Source organism: Dasypus novemcinctus, chromosome 2 (genome assembly GCF_030445035.2).
Source record: "Dasypus novemcinctus isolate mDasNov1 chromosome 2, mDasNov1.1.hap2, whole genome shotgun sequence".
Lineage (NCBI taxonomy): Eukaryota > Metazoa > Chordata > Mammalia > Cingulata > Dasypodidae > Dasypus > Dasypus novemcinctus.
In genome coordinates, this window is record NC_080674.1 from 140,204,459 (window position 1) to 140,222,036 (window position 17,578).

General features: G+C 36.4%; 1 protein-coding gene across 3 annotated transcripts in view; it reads right to left on the reverse strand.

The window, feature by feature from the left end:
- The window catches only part of AFF4 (ALF transcription elongation factor 4), a 114,945-nt gene that overhangs the window by 35,969 nt on the left and 61,398 nt on the right, over positions 1–17,578 (reverse strand). For all 3 annotated transcript variants that reach the window (XM_058278639.1, XM_058278618.2, XM_058278629.2), the window contains 8 exons: positions 14,644–14,680; positions 12,551–12,599; positions 10,332–10,386; positions 9,828–9,865; positions 9,288–9,450; positions 7,685–8,602; positions 4,858–4,946; positions 4,032–4,272 (listed from right to left, as the gene is read on the reverse strand). In XM_058278639.1, the coding sequence (XP_058134622.1) occupies positions 4,032–4,272; positions 4,858–4,946; positions 7,685–8,602; positions 9,288–9,450; positions 9,828–9,865; positions 10,332–10,386; positions 12,551–12,599; positions 14,644–14,680 (1,590 nt within the window). The remainder of the gene's footprint in view (positions 1–4,031; positions 4,273–4,857; positions 4,947–7,684; positions 8,603–9,287; positions 9,451–9,827; positions 9,866–10,331; positions 10,387–12,550; positions 12,600–14,643; positions 14,681–17,578) is intronic.

Consider the following 17,578-nt stretch of genomic DNA (forward strand, 5'->3'; position numbering starts at 1 on the left):
TTCTCTCCCCTTCATCCCTCCAGCCCCATTGTCTGCTCTCTGTGTCCACTCACTGTGTGCTCTTCTATGTCCACTTGCACCCTCGGTGGCACCAGCAAACTGTATCTCTTTTTTGTTGCATCATCTTGCTGCATCAGTTCTCTGTGTGTGCGGATCCACTTCTGGGTAGACTGCACTTTTTTCACATGGGGTGGCTCTCCTTGCAGGGTGCACATCTTGCGCGTGGGGCTCCCCTACACAGGGGATCTTTAATTTGTGAATGGTTTGTTGGGATGAGGGTTTCTATTATTATTTCTTCTAGGATCAGTGTAGGTTGTTTTCTGTTTCTAGGAATTTTTCTATTTTGTCTACATTAGACATTATGATCTCTCTTATTTCTGTAGGGTCAGTAGTAATATGTTCTCGTTTTCATTTTTATTTCATTTATTTGCATCTTCTCTCTTTCTTAGTCTAGCTAAGGGTTTGACAATTTTGTAAATCTTCTCTAAGAACCAACTTCTGGTTTTGTTCTTTTTTTTTTTCTTTTCAATTTTATTTCTGCTCTGATCATTTTCATTCCTTCTACTTGCTTTAGGATTAGTTCGTTGTTCTTTTCCTTGTTCCTCCAGCTGTGAAGTTAGGTCATTGATTTTAGCTCTTCTTTTTTAATGTAAGCATTGAGGGCCATAAATTTTCCTCTCAACGCTACCTTTGCTGTATGCCAGAGGTTCTGATAGTTGTGTTCTCATTGTCATTCATCTTGAAATATTTACTGGTTTCTCTTGAAACTTTTTCTTTGACCCACTGATTATTTAAGTGTATTGTTTTGTCTCCATACATATGTGAATTTTTCCTTTTTCTGCCTTTTGATTTCCAACTTTAATCCATTATAATCAGAGAATGTGCTTTGTATAATTTCAATTTTGTTGAATTTATTGAGATCTACTTTGTGACCCAACACGGTTTCTCCTGGAGAAAAATCCATGAGCACTTGAAAAGAAAGTCTACCCTGCATTTTGGGGGTGCAATGTTCTATATATGTCTATTAGATTTAGTCTATTTATCACATTATTCAAGCTTTCTGTTTCTTTACTGATCCTCTGCCCAGATGTTCTATCCAGTGCTGAGAGTGGTGCACTGAAGTCTCCAACTACTATTGTAGAGATGTCTATTTCTCCTTTCAGTTTTGCCAGTGCTTACCTCATGTATTTTGGGGCATCCTGGTTAGATGCATATACATTTATGACTGTTATTTCTTCCTGGTGAATCATCCCTTTTATTAATATGCAGTGTCCTTCCTTATCTCTAATAACAGTTTTGCTTTTAAAGTCTGTATCATCTGATATAAGTATAGCTACCCTACGTTTTTTTTGGGGTTACTGATTGCATGGAGTATCTTTTTCCAAACTTTCACTTTCAATCTATTGGTATCCTTGCGTCTAAAGTGAGTCTCTTGCAGACAGCATAAAGAAGGCTCATATTTTCTTATCCATTCCGCCAGTCTGTGTCTTTTGACTGGGGAGTTTAATTCATTAACATTCAATAAAATTACTGTAAAAGCAATTTTTATTTCATCCATTTTCATCTTTGGGTTTTATTCATCATTTTATTTTCACCACTCTTTGATACTTTCAGTTACTCTTACTGATACAGTCATCATTTCCAGACTCTCTTCCAAGCTCTCTCCTGTCTTTTCTTTTCAGGCTGTAATACTCCCTTTGGTATTTCCTGCAAAGCCAGTCTTTTTGTTATAAACTCTCTTAGTTTCTGTTTATCTGTGAATATTCTAATCTCACTCTAATTTTTCTTGAAAAGGTTTTTATAATCCACTTCCTCACTCACAAGCATAAAGAATATTTCCCTACATTGTGAGCACTGCTCTAGGAATAATTCTGGGGCCAACTTAACTAAAGATTTTTTCTTCTATGTTATGACTCAAAGTCAAATGGTTGCTTTTTTCATCTTATGGAAAATAATTTGTTTGTAAAATATAATTCTTAAAAAAAAAAAGCCAATTTCAAAACACAGGTAAGAATTTAGTCTTAGCAAATGGAGCCATTTAAAATTTATCAAGTTCTTACTTTAAAAATTTCCATAGCCCTCAAGTTAAAGGACACCATGAGGAAACAGGTAAAAAAAGAGGCATGGACTCTTAGATTAAGAGACTTCAGAAATGTAATAGACAAATGGAATGTGTGGTTCTTGAGCAAATTCTGGTTTAAACAAGCCAGCTATAAAAAGGTATTTTTTGGATAAGTAGAAACTGAATACAGACTAGGTTTTAGGTATTATGAAGGAATTACAGTATTAGTCTGGTACAAAAGGAACTGCCATTTCAGACTGTAAATTTAATATAATAACTAGGCTCAACCACATCTTTATTAGTCAAAATAGGAACCAATACAATCAACACATTTTTCCCAATGAGAAATAAATTTGTTTATTCCTGTAGTGTAAAAATCCATGCGTCAGGATTTGACAAACTCTTGAAAAGCATTTTCTGCATCCTGCTGGTTATGGAAGCGTTTTCCCTGCAAAAAGCTGTTGAGATGTTTGAAGAAGTGGTAGTCAATTGGTGAGAAGTCAGGTGAATATGGCATATCATATAAAACCTCGTAGCCCAAATGGTTAAACTTTTGAAGCGTTAGTTGTGTGACATGTGGGCGGGCATCGTTGTGGAGAAGAACTGGGCCCTTTCTGTTGATCAGTGCCAACTGCAGGTGTTGCAGTTGTCGGCACATCTCATCGATTTGCTGAGCATACTTGTCAGATGCAATGGTTTCACTGGTATTCAGAAAGCTGTAGTGGATCAGACCAGCAGCAGACCACCAAACAGTGACCATGACCTTTTTCTGTTGTATGTTTGGCTTTGGGAAGTGCTTTGGAGCTGCTTCTTGGTCTAACCACTGAACTGGTAGTTGCTGGTTGTCATATAAAATCCACTTTTCGTCACAGGTCACAATCTGATTGAGAAATGGTTTGTTGCTGTTGCAAAGAGTAAGAGAAGATGACACTTCAAAACGATGATTTTTTTGATCTTTGGTCACCTCATGAGGCACCCACTCACCAAGCTTTTTCACCTTTCCAATATGCTTCAAATGCCGAATGGTAGAATAGTTGACTTTGAGTTCTTCGGTAACTTCTCGAATTGTTTAAGGGGATCAGCTTTGACCACTGCTCTCAACTGTCATTGTAAACTTCTGAGGGCTGGCCACTATGCTCATCTTCAAGGCTCTCGTCTCCTTTGCAAAACTTCTTGAACCACCACCGCACTGTACGTTCGTTAGCAGTTCCTGGGCCAAATGTATTGTATGAGTTGCGAGTTGTCTCTGCTGCTTTATGACCCATTTGAACTCAAATAAGAAAACTGTTTGAATTTGCTTTATGTCTAACATCATTTCCATAGTCTAAAACAAACATAAAATAAACGGCAAGTAATAAGTCATTACAAAAAAAACATAAAGGGAGAAATGCACATTAAAATGATATATAATATAATCCCATTTATTTAAGAATGTATTCTAATATCAAATGGCAAATTTCAACAATACAAAACCACGATTACTTTTGCACCAGCCTAATAAATATTGTTAGACATAATATTGTCATTCTTTAGGAAAAAATTCTTTTTCTTTAGAGATGCATACTAAAATGTTTAGACTGAAAACACCTTGACATTTGTAATTTAGTACTTCGGGAAAAAAAGTTAAAGCAATGTATTATTAAATTTAGATGATTAATTTGTAGGAGTTTATTATACTTTTATCTGTAGGTATACACATTTTCACAATAAAATTAAAATAATTTTTAAAAAGTCTTCCATAACCAATTTTCCCAATATGTGTATCTATCTTAACATGGATGTGACCAGCTAACTAACTGCTTTCAGGTCTCATATCACTGCATAAATTTATCATCAAGATGCTCATATTTTGAGAGTAAAATACAAAGGCCTATAAATTTAATGAGATGTTTACAAAAATTTCACACCACCTTTGAGAAGTCACATGGCAATTAAAGAGATTTTCAAAAGGCTCAGGCCTCTACCTTACCTTGATCTCCTTGGAGTTACTGGAAGTCTTCCCTTCAGTCTTCTTCTGCTTTGATGTAGAGGAACTGTTTTTGCTGCTGCCACTATTCTCCTTGTTGCTGTTACTGCTTGACTTTAAGGAAGAAGACTGACTAATAGTCCGCTTCCTAGAGCCATGTTCTACTTTTGGATCTTTTGAAGGAACAGGCCCAGCAGGAGAAGGCAACAAATCCTTTTCTTTTGCAGCACTTTGCTTAGAGGACCTGCCAAATCAAACAAATGCCCTCATTTCTCCATACAGTAATAGGGGTACTGAATTTTTCCATTCTTCTCTGCCTGCTTTTAAGACAAATTTATTTTTTCCCCTTCAATTACTAGGACACATGACTTCTGTAAATAATAAAAACCATAACTCCCACAAGGACAGGCATCTTGCCTGGTTTTCTTTTCTTATAGTTGTATACCCAGTGCCTAAAATATGGCCTGCTACACAATAAGTACTCAATAAATATTTGTTCAATGATTGAACAAATGAACAGTGAATCAAGAGAAAAATGCTCATTAGTTAATAACTAGTCTCTTGCATGTTATAGGTAAGTTTGTCAACCACTGAGAAAGTGGTAAAGACCACTTCCAAAAGAAGAGAGGAAGAGGTAACTGAATCTTAAATCCTTTCCATCCCTATTAGCTAAAAGCAAATGCACCCACTATTTAAGTATATGTCTTTGTGTGCACGTGTATGGCACATTTACTAAAAGGAACATTCTAAGAGCACAGTAGGAAGTATCCAATAGCAAATGACACACATATATTAACAACACTGGAATGGAACATGTCTGGGAACATACTCTCTGTTGCTAGATGGTTTGTGGCCTGCGGAATTCTTGTCTTCCGTTTTGGGTTTCTTACTCTCATTGGTTCGGTTGTCATCTTCATTCTGGATGAAAAACAGTAAACATCAGCTACTAGCTTTGATTTTATTTCAGAAAAAAAGATGAACATGAAGTGAAAGAATTCATTTAGACAATGTTCAATAAATTAGATTTTAAGACTGAGAAGTTGTCTCCTATTTTAGATACATAGACCCCAAACATGAAAAAGACTTCCTGCAGTCTTTCTGATGGCATCTTTTCAGCCTAATGATTTTGTGTATGAGTGTGGGTATGGGGTAGGGGGAGTGTTCATGAAACTTTGAGATATAATTCACATATCATAAAATTCACCCTTTTAAAGAATAAAATTCAATGATTTTAAAGAACAAAATTCAATGATGTGACAAGAGTACACATCATCACAATTTTACATTTTCATTACTCTAAAAAGGAATTCATACCCATTAGAAGTCAGTCCTCATTCACCCCTTTCCTTACCCCTGCTATTCTACATTGCAGCTTTATGGCTTTGCCTATTCTGAATATTTCATATAAATGTAATCATATAACATGCATGGCCTTTTTATGTCTGCATCCTTTCACTTAAAGTTTCCAAGATTTGTCCATGTTGAAGCATGTACATCAACTATACCCCTTTTTATGGACAAATAATATTCCTTGCATGATATACCTCATATTGTTTATTCATCAGCTGATGGACATTTGGGTTGTTTCCACTTTTGGGCTAGTATGAACGATACTGGTATGAACATACACGTGTAAGCTTTTGCGTGGACCTATGCTTTCATTTCTCTTGATACATACACGTAGGGGTAGAACTGCTGATCATATGGTTAATATGTTTAACTTTTTGAAGAAAATCAGACTATTTTCCAAAGCAGCTGGATCATTTTACATTCCAACTAGCAAGGTATGAGGATTCTGATTTCTCCACATCCTTGCCAATATTTGTTATTCTCCATCTTTTTTATTATAGACAAGCCTAATGATTTTGAAAAACTTTTGGGCTGAAAAGAAAGCTATAGCTTCACCTATAACTGCCAACGCTACTTTCTAGATTTCAGAAGTTTTCATATTATCTCTAATATCAAGGCACAAGAATGGAAACATTTGTCCATAACAGTATAGTCTGTTCCCCTACAAAAATGATGAAAGATGGACAAATGAAATATAAGAGAAGTTTTAAATCTACATCCTTCATTACCTTTATTAGGTCTCCTCTCAGTACCATCTGCTTTATCTCCATAAATTCCCCAGGACACTTTATTTTACCAAAGTCATGAATCTCACTGAGTTTCCTGGTATTATATATTTCACAAAATCAAAATTTGATCTATATGTATTTATACAGAAACTTTAGAGGACTATATGCAAATGAGATGCAGGGGATAGGAGGAGATATAGGATACTTCTTTTGGAAGAAGGGACTTTTTTTATTACAAGTTATATATATTGTAAAAAATTAAAAACAAGTGACATGGACTGGTGGTTTCTATATATTTTTAAATGTGTGAATATCTTATAAAAGAACATGTAATATTTTTAAACAAAAGACAACTGCTATTTTTAATTCCACAAGAAACATCTTAGTTTTCTAATGTTCTTATTCCAAGTTAAGTCTATGAATTAATTCCATAGCACATCCAGCAATCTGAGGTCATGGCTGTAGGAGCCGGCAGTCATAAACAAACTTACTAGTCTAGCAAGACATCCCTGTACTACAAAAATGGAAACTCACTAGCTATAGAACTGAAAGTGGTCAGCTTCAAGGGTTTCTAGAAATTTGTATAATGTGGACCATTTCAGTATCTGAAGATAACAAAAAAAAAAAGAAGAAGAAGAAAAGGAAAATAAAGTATTACCATAGCTTGCCAAATATTTCATCTGCACATAGTACTGAAGTTTTAAGAAAAAGAAAGAGTAAAATCTTCTGGCTTGCTTTAAGAAAATGCTTTAACCTCCCTATCGTCTTATCCTTTTATGTGTGATTCTCAGGTCAACTGAGATTGGTGTCTGGGTTCTTAGTCCACTTGGTAAAGCCATTCTTGTACTTATTTAAGCTTAACTTTCACCCTTTTACAATCACATTCACATATATAGTAGAGGAAATTGTTTTCTTCAACTCAGATTATTATAATTTGCTTTCTTCTAAAAACTCCTCACTAGAGCTGGGGGAAAAAAAAAAATCAAGCTGTTTTTTCCAGAGGCCTTTGTCTATATTTGTAAGTTATTTTTGTTGTTATCATCGTCGTTTTTTTTTGAGGTATCAGGGCTGAGGACTGAACCTGGGACCTCATTAAGTGGGAAGCCAATTCTCAACCACTGAGCCACACTGGCTCCTCTGAGTTGGTTTTTTCTTTTGTTTGCTTGTTGTTTGTCTTTGTTTTTAGGAAACACCAGGAACCAAACATGGGACCTCCATGTGGGAAGCAGGTGCTCAACCCCCTGAGCCACAATCTGCTTCCCTGTAAGCTGTTTAACTCTTTTCATTATGACCAGTATCTTCCAAACAAAGACATCTATAAATTTTCATATTTCCTGGGTCTAGAAAAAGCTGACCATAAACTTTTTCTCTAAATCCAAGTTACCTTGGAAGTATTCAGGGATGAAAACTAGCTCTATGCCAGCAGATACTTTTAGTTCTGAACATGGCAATATGAATGTTCAATTAGGGAAAAAACCTGAGCACCAAGTTATTTGGCTGCTTACTGAGATTTCCACAGCATTTCAGATTCTGAGACTTAAATACAAACAAAAATGAAAACAAAATCCTTTTACAAACCTTATGTTTCCTCTTGCCTTTGTTGGAAACTTTTTCTGAGGCTTGTTTCTGAGCCTCTCTCGTGTGTTTTTCTGGAATATTTTTCTTTTCTCCCTTGGGTGGTTCTGTTTCTTTGTAAGGCTTTCCTGGTATTCTAGTTAAGAGATTCAGGTCAATCTTCACAATAAGTGGATACCTGTCATCAGGCTCACTGAGGGGTGAAAGAAGTTCCTTCTCTTCCATAGGAGAGAACATTCGTTGCCGAAAAAAGCTGTCTTCTTCCTCCACTGAGGAGGGTTTAACAGGAGTCCTATTGCTCTCAGGGTACTTAGGTGTTTGTGAGGAAGGAGGAAGGCTCTCACTTTCATCTGAATCTGAGGATGAGGTATCTGTTTCTATGATTTCCCTTGATTTCTGGGAAGATTTGCTCGTTGACTTGTATTTCTTTTTCTCTGCTGTAGGTCGAGGGGAAGATTTGGACTCCTTCTTTATATTGGGTTTCCTTGAGCCTTTGGTGGCTGCTTTGTGTCTGCTGGAGGGCATGTTGGTAGCCATGTCTACTGGAGTTTCACTTTCTATCTTCAGGCCTCCACGAGGCTCTTCAGCAACTGCTTTCTCAGCTTTTTTGGGTTGTTTTTTGCCTACAGTTCTCCTCTGTGTTGCACTATCACTCTGTGCAGGAGACTTCTGCCTCCCTCGCCCACTTTCTGATCCCTTTTGGATGGTTTTGGAGTCTCGTCCAGGAGTAGTGGAACTTGTTTCTTTAGGTCCACCTGGATCAGTGTAGCTATTCCCCGTGCCCTGCTCTCGGCCTTCCTTTTTATATCCTTGAGATGATGGGATGTTACTGTCCACGGAAGAAGCTGGTGATACTTTATGTGGGTTCACTTTATTCAACCAATTATCAAGTTGCCATTTGTTTGTTGGTGGAGGTTCAGGCTGAAAAATAGAGAAATAACTATGCATTTTTTTATAATGAAGCTTACTCCCTCCTGTACACTCTCAAGGAAGACGAAAAATGCAATGCCTGGTGCTACAAAAGCATTAGATAAACACTGAAGGAGGAAGGGGGTTCTGATAGACCCAAAGCAAAGGGCTGAATATTGACCATTAGGCTCTAATCACCTGAAGAGAAAATAAGTTTAATGATATATTCAGTCTTTCAAAAGCAAATATTCATCAGGAATTCAACTTCAAAAGCATTATTACAAAATACCAGATAGTATATGTAATTCCAGAAAGTAAACAAATGACAGAGGTACCAATATAGACTGTGAACCACATTTTATCAAGCTTTAGTAAAATTATACTTCATAAGAGCTCTTTTTACCCACAATAACTAAATAAATGAATTACTGTGTTGAGACATAAAGCCCAAACTAAAGAAATATTTAGTGACTTGCACTATGACCTCAAGCAGTTCCTAATCTAAACCAAATATATGCTCAAATAACAAGGAAATTAAGTATTTGGATTTCCTCCAAGATACACACAGTTCAATTTCTTTGTGTCAGAATATGTAACCTTCTTTCCTTCACCTTTTATATTGGAATCAACTATTAGCTGGGTATCAATAAGGGCCCTGAGAGAGCCTGTGAAAGGTATCCCACTACCTCACTCTTACCTCAGGAGATGCACTCTGGGATGGCTCATTTGCCTCACTGTCACTGGAACTACTTTCACTCTCTGAGTCAGATCCAGAGCTGCTTTCAGATCCACTATGGCTGCTAGAATCATCTCTAGAGTTATCTGCTCCTTCACTATTATGGTGTGAAGGTTCAGAATTACTAAAAAAGATAAAAATATAAAAATGACCAAAAACATTTTTACATTAACAACAGGAAAACATCTAAATCTGACAGCCAATTTTATTTAAAATGTTTACTGTTAAGCTATTACAATTCTATAAATCCTTTTTAAAAAGTTTCTGTTGTGATGCTTATCAATTAATATGTAACTTAAAATGTTTTACTGAGATGTAATTTATATACTATAAAGTCCACACATTTTAAGTAATTTAATTATAATTCAGTAATTTTTAATTAGTTTACAGAGTTGTGCAACCACTAACACAATACTACTTTTTAAGGTTACTTCTTATATTACTACCAATGTTATCAGGATGCCCCAACACTCAAAAATGTAGAAAAAGAAAGATGCCTACCTTCCTGGTGTACTCCTTGGCATTGTCTTATCACAATCCTAAAATTAAAGCATGAGAGGGAAATCTATGTGTGAATAAATAGCACTCTATCTGCTTAATGTGAACATTACTAGAAATCTTAATAGAAAACTTGGCTTCTTTAATGTCTGCATCAATGTTTACTTGACAGTACTTAGGACATATTGTTTTTACCTAAAGAATAATGAATTGTCAGGATAGGATCAAAAGCTTTGTTAATACTCCTTGTCAACAAGCTCATGCTTCATGAACATGTTCTGATCCATGATAAATATTAAAGAAAAACACTTTTTTTAATGATGGGGAAAAAATGGAGGTTTAAAAAAAGATCAGAAAACCACAACATCCAGAATCAGAAAGCTTATATGAAGGAACTTATTTTGAATAACTAAATAAAAAATGTATTATTTAATTATAAATTCTTATAAAATACAATGAAAATAAATATTATATGAGACCAGCAAAATCACTTAGTAGTACACACACCTGTTCCCCATCACTGTCTTCACTGCTGCTTAGTTTTAAGTCATCTTTTAACATACTAGAGGGAAAAGGCAGAAAAGATTATTATTTTTGGAACAGTTTACAATGGCATACCAGAGTATTAAATATCTACCAACAATTCTGGAAGTAATTACTGTGGTAGCCAAAGATTTAGTTGTAAAACAAAGGAAAAAAACCATTAAGTCTGTCTGTCTGGTTCATATCCGGAGTAAAAATTGAGAAAGGAGGAATTTAACCATTTTATGAGCTTGAACCTTTCCATAAATAAAATATTCAAATGTCTTCTAATTAAACAAAATCCACCTTTCATAAATTCTCAAATTCACTTCTATCATCTCTAACTTTAATTGTACACACACATGCACACACACATGATCATTCATCAAGACAAATTACCACAGTCATAGCCAACAGTCTACCATAGAAATATAACTCCTAAAAAGAAGGAAGATAAAATGAATGCATCAAGAAACTCTTCCTCTGTCCCCAATGTTTCAAGAAGAGAGATCTATACAATGGTTGGCTACTGAGTAATTGTAAAATTCAGAAGACAATTTCCTACATCAAAGTTCTAGTCCATCAATGCCTTGCTATGAAAGACAAGTGACCTCTGGAGAAGAAACAATTCTGGTTAAAAGCCTTGTCTGTATAATGGAAATGACCACCTCTAAGTAATAAGAAAATCAGATTCCAAATCTTCCTTGATCAAAATTTAAATCAATTAAAACACACACACACAAACATTAAAAGCTGCTGGTTTCTGGAATTTGTTTTGGAAAGTAAGATTAAAAACTTAAATTTTCCTTAAGGCCATAAAACTGAAATCATTATAACTTAGATCTGAGTAAGGAACCACAAAGCACTCCTTGTCTTTTTACAGGAGAGGAAAGTTAATACACAGCTCAAGGGAGACCTGAAAATAGAAAAATGTTACTTTTCTTCTTAAAACTTCATGGCAGTCTTTAATAACTGGAAAGGAATTCTTCTTTCACTCCCAATAACTACTCATACTTTCTTCTCTCAAAATTTAACCTGAGTTTATAATCTGACCCCAAGTTCAAAGCATTACACAAAAGATCACTTTGAAATAAAGTAATCAGATGATTACAGAATGTTGAAAAGTATTTTAAGATGGATTCAATGAAGTGAGATGAAGTTTTTTCTTTGGATAAGGGCTTAATGCATCTCTATGACTGATTTCCTATAAAGAAATGTATTTACTCTGAATTCTCTCGGCCCTTATGATTAATAATGGCAGCTCAATGAACCTGTTTACACATGTAAGTCAAAGCTTTTATCAGACTGCTCAAGGACCTGCATATTTTTGTTCCCTCAGCAACCAAAATGATATGCACATACATGGTAGGCACATGCAACTTCCTTGCATATAAATAAACATAAGTGATTAACAGGAATATAATTTAAATTACTGTGCAGTGAGGTGAGTATATGAATACTCGATGTATTCATATATTTTCTTTCTCACTCAGTTCTATGTTCCGTTAAAGTGGCTAGCAGGCTGTGCGTATTAGTATAGTCTGTAGTTATGACATGGAGAGCTGGACCTGTGGCTAGTTTCTTTAGAACTTTGTTTTAAGCATTGATTTATTTAACATATGACCTCAGGAATTCATTCTTTAAGCTGGATTTATTATCACCTACCCTACTACCTTATGATATATATTCCTATGTCCACTTATAAAATAAAAATAGGAAAACAAAGATAGGACAAACTAGGATACTTTAATATTTTATATTTAGTGGTTAAATGGGGGGCTTACCAAGAGGAATCTTGCCTTTTTTAAATGTCTTTATTATATACAAACTATGAACACACACACATGAAAACTAGCATATATAAACACACATCTCTGAGAGTGAGAAAAAACTATGATCTTAGTGTAGTGACAGGCAACCTATGGCCCACCATCTATTTTGTAAAGAAAGTTTTATTGGAACATAGCCACACTCATTGTATATGGCTGCTTTCAAGCTACCATGGTACTGTTGAGCAGTGGGAAAAAGACTATCTGGCCAGCAAAGCCTAAAATATTTACTATCTGGACTTGAACACAAAAGTTTGCCTAACCCTGCCTTAAAGTATTAAATATACATTTCTAAAAGTTTTATTCGAAATATCCAGATACCAGAGACAGACCTTCAGCAAAAAAGAACATAAACTTATTTAAAAATATACTTACGATTTAGACTGGTGTCCATTTGAAGTTTTAGAAGAAGGATTATATCTTTCTAGAATAAAAAGAATGTAGAAATGAGTAACTGAAGCATGGCTACTTAGATTGCAAGTTATCTATCAATCCACCCTCACAAAAATACAAATCAAAATGGTAAGATATAATTCCTCCTCCATCAAATTGGCAACATTTCTTTTTTTAAGATTTTATTTATTAATTTTCTCCCCTTCCCCCCTGGTTGTCTGTTCTCTATGTCTATTTGCTGTGTCTTCTTTGTCTGCTTCTGTTGTTGTGAGCGGCACAGGAATCTATTTCTTTTTGTCGCGTCATCTTGTGTCAGCTCTCCATGTGTGCGGCACCATTCTTGGGCAGGCTGCACTTTCTTTCACTGCGAGGCTCTCCTTTTGGAGCGCACTTCTTGCGTGAAGGGCTTCCCTATGCGGGGACGCCCCTGCATGGCAGGGGCACTCCTTGTGCGCATCAGCACTGCACATGGGCCAGCTGACACGGGTCAGGGAGGCCCGGAGTTTGAAGCACGGACCTCCCATGTGGTAGACAGACGCCCTAACCACTGGACCAAGTCCGCTGCCAAATTGGCAACATTTTAAATCTCGGTAATATGAGATGCTGGAGAGCATGGGAAGGAAAAGGGCATGCTCATATGCTGCTGGTAGGACTATAAACTCATACAATCTTTTTGGAGGGCAATCTGATAATACTTATCAATACTGAAAATGCACATATCCACTGACCTAGCAATTCCAACAAAAGAAATTTACCTTATCCGTATATTAGGGAGAATGCACACATACGAGGATATTTATTATGGCATGGTTTGTCTCAGCAAAAACTGGAAACAAATTAAGTGTCCATCAAAATGGAACTATTTTATAAATTATGGTAGCTTCATATATTTACAAGATATTTATTATAGTAGCGTTTGTCCTAACAAACACTGGAAACAAATTCAATGTCTATCAACAGAGGACTAATTAAATAAATGATGGTACCTTCATATAATAAAACACAATTTTAATGAAAAAAGAATGAGCTAGAGTTTTTTTCTGATACAGAATCAGCTCTAAAATAAAGTGAAAAACACAAAGTAATAAAGAGTGCATTTAGCTTTGCCAACAGTTAGCTTTAAGGAGAGAGAACAGGGAGAAAGGGAGAACGGTGAGACTTTCCTAAAGAAAGGAGAAACTAAACTTTCTGGCCTGTTGCTTGTTATCTTCTGTATATCAAGAGTGTCAGGTCACTTTCTCCTGTAATTACATCTTTAAGGCAAAACTTAAGAAATGAATACACGAGTTTTGGGAAGTCCATTAACAACATTAAAGAGATATTCTTCTAGCTTCACCTCCTCACTTAAACATCACTACAGACAACAAGTCAAGGATCAATAGTTTCAGATTTCCATCTCCCAAAACAGTTCATCAACAGTATAAACCTACCTTTATTATTTAAGCAATTATTGCTCTTGGCAAAGAAAACACCTGTTTTGTTATAGATCTACACAATGAAACCCAGATATTAGTAACGATTTTTGACATTATCACTATCAATCTGCATAACCACCATCTCTTGGAACCATATTTGAATTCACTAAGGCAACTTCTTCTGAAGTTCAGCTAAGCAGCCAAGAGAGTGGGGATGAAGGTGGGAGGGGGAGTAGCCTTTCTTCCCAGATAACAAGACAGAAAAAGGAGATAATAGATATAAGGGAAGAGTCCTGGTCAACTATAATAACCCTGTCTCATCTGGAGTTTTACCATCATAGAACCAATTTATCTCGGGGAAGTTGGTAAAAGACAGAAGAAGGACTCTTCTTCTGACATGTCCACTAGACTGAATCCATTAACTTTTTACTATTAGCTCAAATACTTAATAAAAATACTTTATTTTGATCTATAATGACCTAAGAGCCTTCATTTTTTAAAAGCATCTCAAGATTCAGCACAACCCATTACACATCAGATCATAAAAATGGGGATAAAACACGTAAAAAAGCTAATGAAGCAGTATCTGATGTGACCATGAGAACTGGAATGCTCAATAAACAGCCTAATTTAAAAGATATGAGGAATAGAAATACTCACTTTGCTCTCCAGGGCCAAAACTGGACTGCTGAGACTCCTAAGAAAAAGGAACATAAAATTATATAAAGTGATATTAAGAGATGAAAGTTTCATTAGTGAAAAATGCCTCAAATCAAACTATTTGTTAATGATTCCATATGATCAGTCTTGGCAATTTTGTGGCCAATAATAGACTTTCCCAGAGCTTTAAAAAGTTTTAAGCTAACCTAATAGTTTTCCTTTATCACTGATTTCTTTTCAGCAGCATCCATGGTACTCTTATACTAATTAAGAGCCAGGAAGAAATAAACTATTTCAATTTAAGATTCTCAAATTGATTCTTAAGAATCTCAGTAAGATTTCTAAGAAAATATTTTAATGAAAAAAAAAGTGGGTGTGTGCCGAGATCAAGATGACAGAGTGAGAGGTTTCGGGACTCTCTATCCATCCCCTGCCCACCCCCCACCCCCGCTGAAATATTGAACCAACAAGAATTGGCAGAAACAGCTTTCTTAAAGATCCAGAAAACAGTTAAGGGACTGCAGGAACAGGACAAGTGTCGACTTGGGGGGGGGGGGGGAGAAGCAGCTACTTTAAAATTTAAAAGAGGTAGGATTGAGAGGATTGTGGGAAGATGGAAAGATGGTAAAGTATAAAGCTCCAGGAATCAGATTCTCCACAAAAACAATTACTGAATTGACAAGAACTGTCTGAATGAACTACTTTGAAAACCCAGAGTCTAGTGAAACACTGTGCAGCATCCAAAAGGAGCAGGAAGAAGAGGGTGGTAAATTGAGATAAATACTTCCTGCAACAGTTACCATTCCCCTTCCCCCAGCCCTGTGGCAGGTAGCTGGTTGCCAGGGTGGAACATAAAGACCTACTTTCCTCCAAATTCCAGGAGTGTGTGATCTAATCCCAGATCTTTATCTCTGATTAGCTACTTTGGACGACTGGGGGGGGGGCCAGGCTCTGAGAGTAGCAGTGGCAAAGTGGGCAGAAGAATCTTAAACACATTAACCTTCCTCAAAATTATGGAAAATGGTTAAAGGACTTTGTTAACTAGGCAAGTGCTGAATCAAGAAAACACAGCTTCAAGTTGTTAAGGTGGGAAGATGGCAGAATAAGAAGCTCCAAAGATCAGTCCCTCCAGCAGACCAACTATTAAAGAGGCAGAAACTGTCTGAATCAACTATTTTGAAATTTTCAGGAATATCATAGAACACAGTACAGCATCCAGGGAAGAGTGTGAAGAAGAGGCTGGTAAATTATGGAAATACTGTGAACTGCTCTCCCTGGGGAGCATTCCCTCTCTTGAAGCAGGCAGCAGTGAGATCTGGCCCCTGGCAGTTTGCTGGTGCCAGAAAAGGGACATAAAAACCCACTTCATCCAGATCTGGGTTTGGCATGGGAACTGCTAACCCCAGGTTTTGATTAGCTATCTCAGATCACTGAGAGTCCAGCTCTGGAGGACAGTTGCTGTTCCAACTCACTCCAGACAACCGCAGACAATGGTGATGGAGGAGACTTAAAGAAGTATGCTTCCCCAGAGCTGCGGAGAATAAGTAAATGGCTGCATAGGGAACCCAGGTCAAAAAAGTGCAGCTATGGGAAGCATGGAAGAAATTTCTGACATCCTTCCTGGCCCCTCCCTCCAGATTGCCCTCCAGGGCAATCTGGAGCCAGCCAGAACTCCCTTCCTGGGCCCTGGGCCCTTGTTCTCACTGGGAAAGTCTAATTTGGAAACTCCTCTCCAGTGTGCTCTTCCCTCCCAGAACTTGCCCTCCAGGCAAACGCAGTTTGTAACAAGGAAAAGTAGTACAAGAAACAATTCAGGTGGATGCCTGGGACAAAGGCTTTTCTGCTTTAAGTCTGGGATTGGAATACCCGGGAGAGAGATTCCTGGGAATTAGAGGGGATGTTCAAACTCATGTAAACAGGGTAAATCTGAGGCCACTAGTAAACACAAGCCCAGGACAACACACAGGCCACAAAAAGACAAAGAGGACCTTGTATCTTGCATTCACTTTAGGCAGCCTTTTCTGATAGGGAGGCTGACATTCAAGAAAATCTCTGACATATCACTTGCTGGTTATAAATGCAAGAAACAGATATCTCAAGAAATAAATCCCAGACTTAACATTTTAAAATAATAAAATATATAGTGTGCAATAAAAGATTAAAGAAAACAAAGAGGAAATGATTGTCCTTCCAAAAAAAAATGATGGGGAAAAAACAACAACAACAATCAATGGAGACCAGACCATGGACATACTGGACAAAGACATTAAAAAAAAAAAAAAAAAAAGACCTTCCATATGCTCAAGAAGATGAAGGAAAATAGGGACAGAAAAAAAGGAACACCATCTCCTCTATATTGCAAATATTCAATATGCCCAATTTCTCATCAGACCAAGGCAGGCAAGTGCTGGAAAAAAAAAAAAACAACTGCTAAAAATGAATTTTCTATCTGGCAAGACTTCTCAGAAAAAAGGGAAAGGGTAAGGCATTCCCAGATAAACAAAAGCCGAGGGAGTACATCACCACTAAACCTGTCCTACAAGCAATGTTAAAGGGAGTTCTTCAGATTGAAAGGAAAGGAGACTAGACAGTGGTTCAATCTGGCTTAAAGAAATAAAGACCTATGGTAAAGATAAATGCCACTACTATTGTATTGTAGTTTTTGTTACTTAATTTCACATTTACTTCCTTGAAGTGCCAAAATGCAAATGTTAATATGTAAGAAGTAATGCTAAATCTATTGTTTTGGATATACAATGTACAAAGATAAAATCTGTAACAATTACAACAAAAGGTGAGGGTGTCAGGGTGGGTATAGAACAGTGTATGTAAACGCTATTGAAGTTGAGTTGGTATTATATCAAAATATGATTGTTATATATTTAGAATGTTAAATTTTAACCCCATAGTAACCACAAGAAAATACACGAAAAAA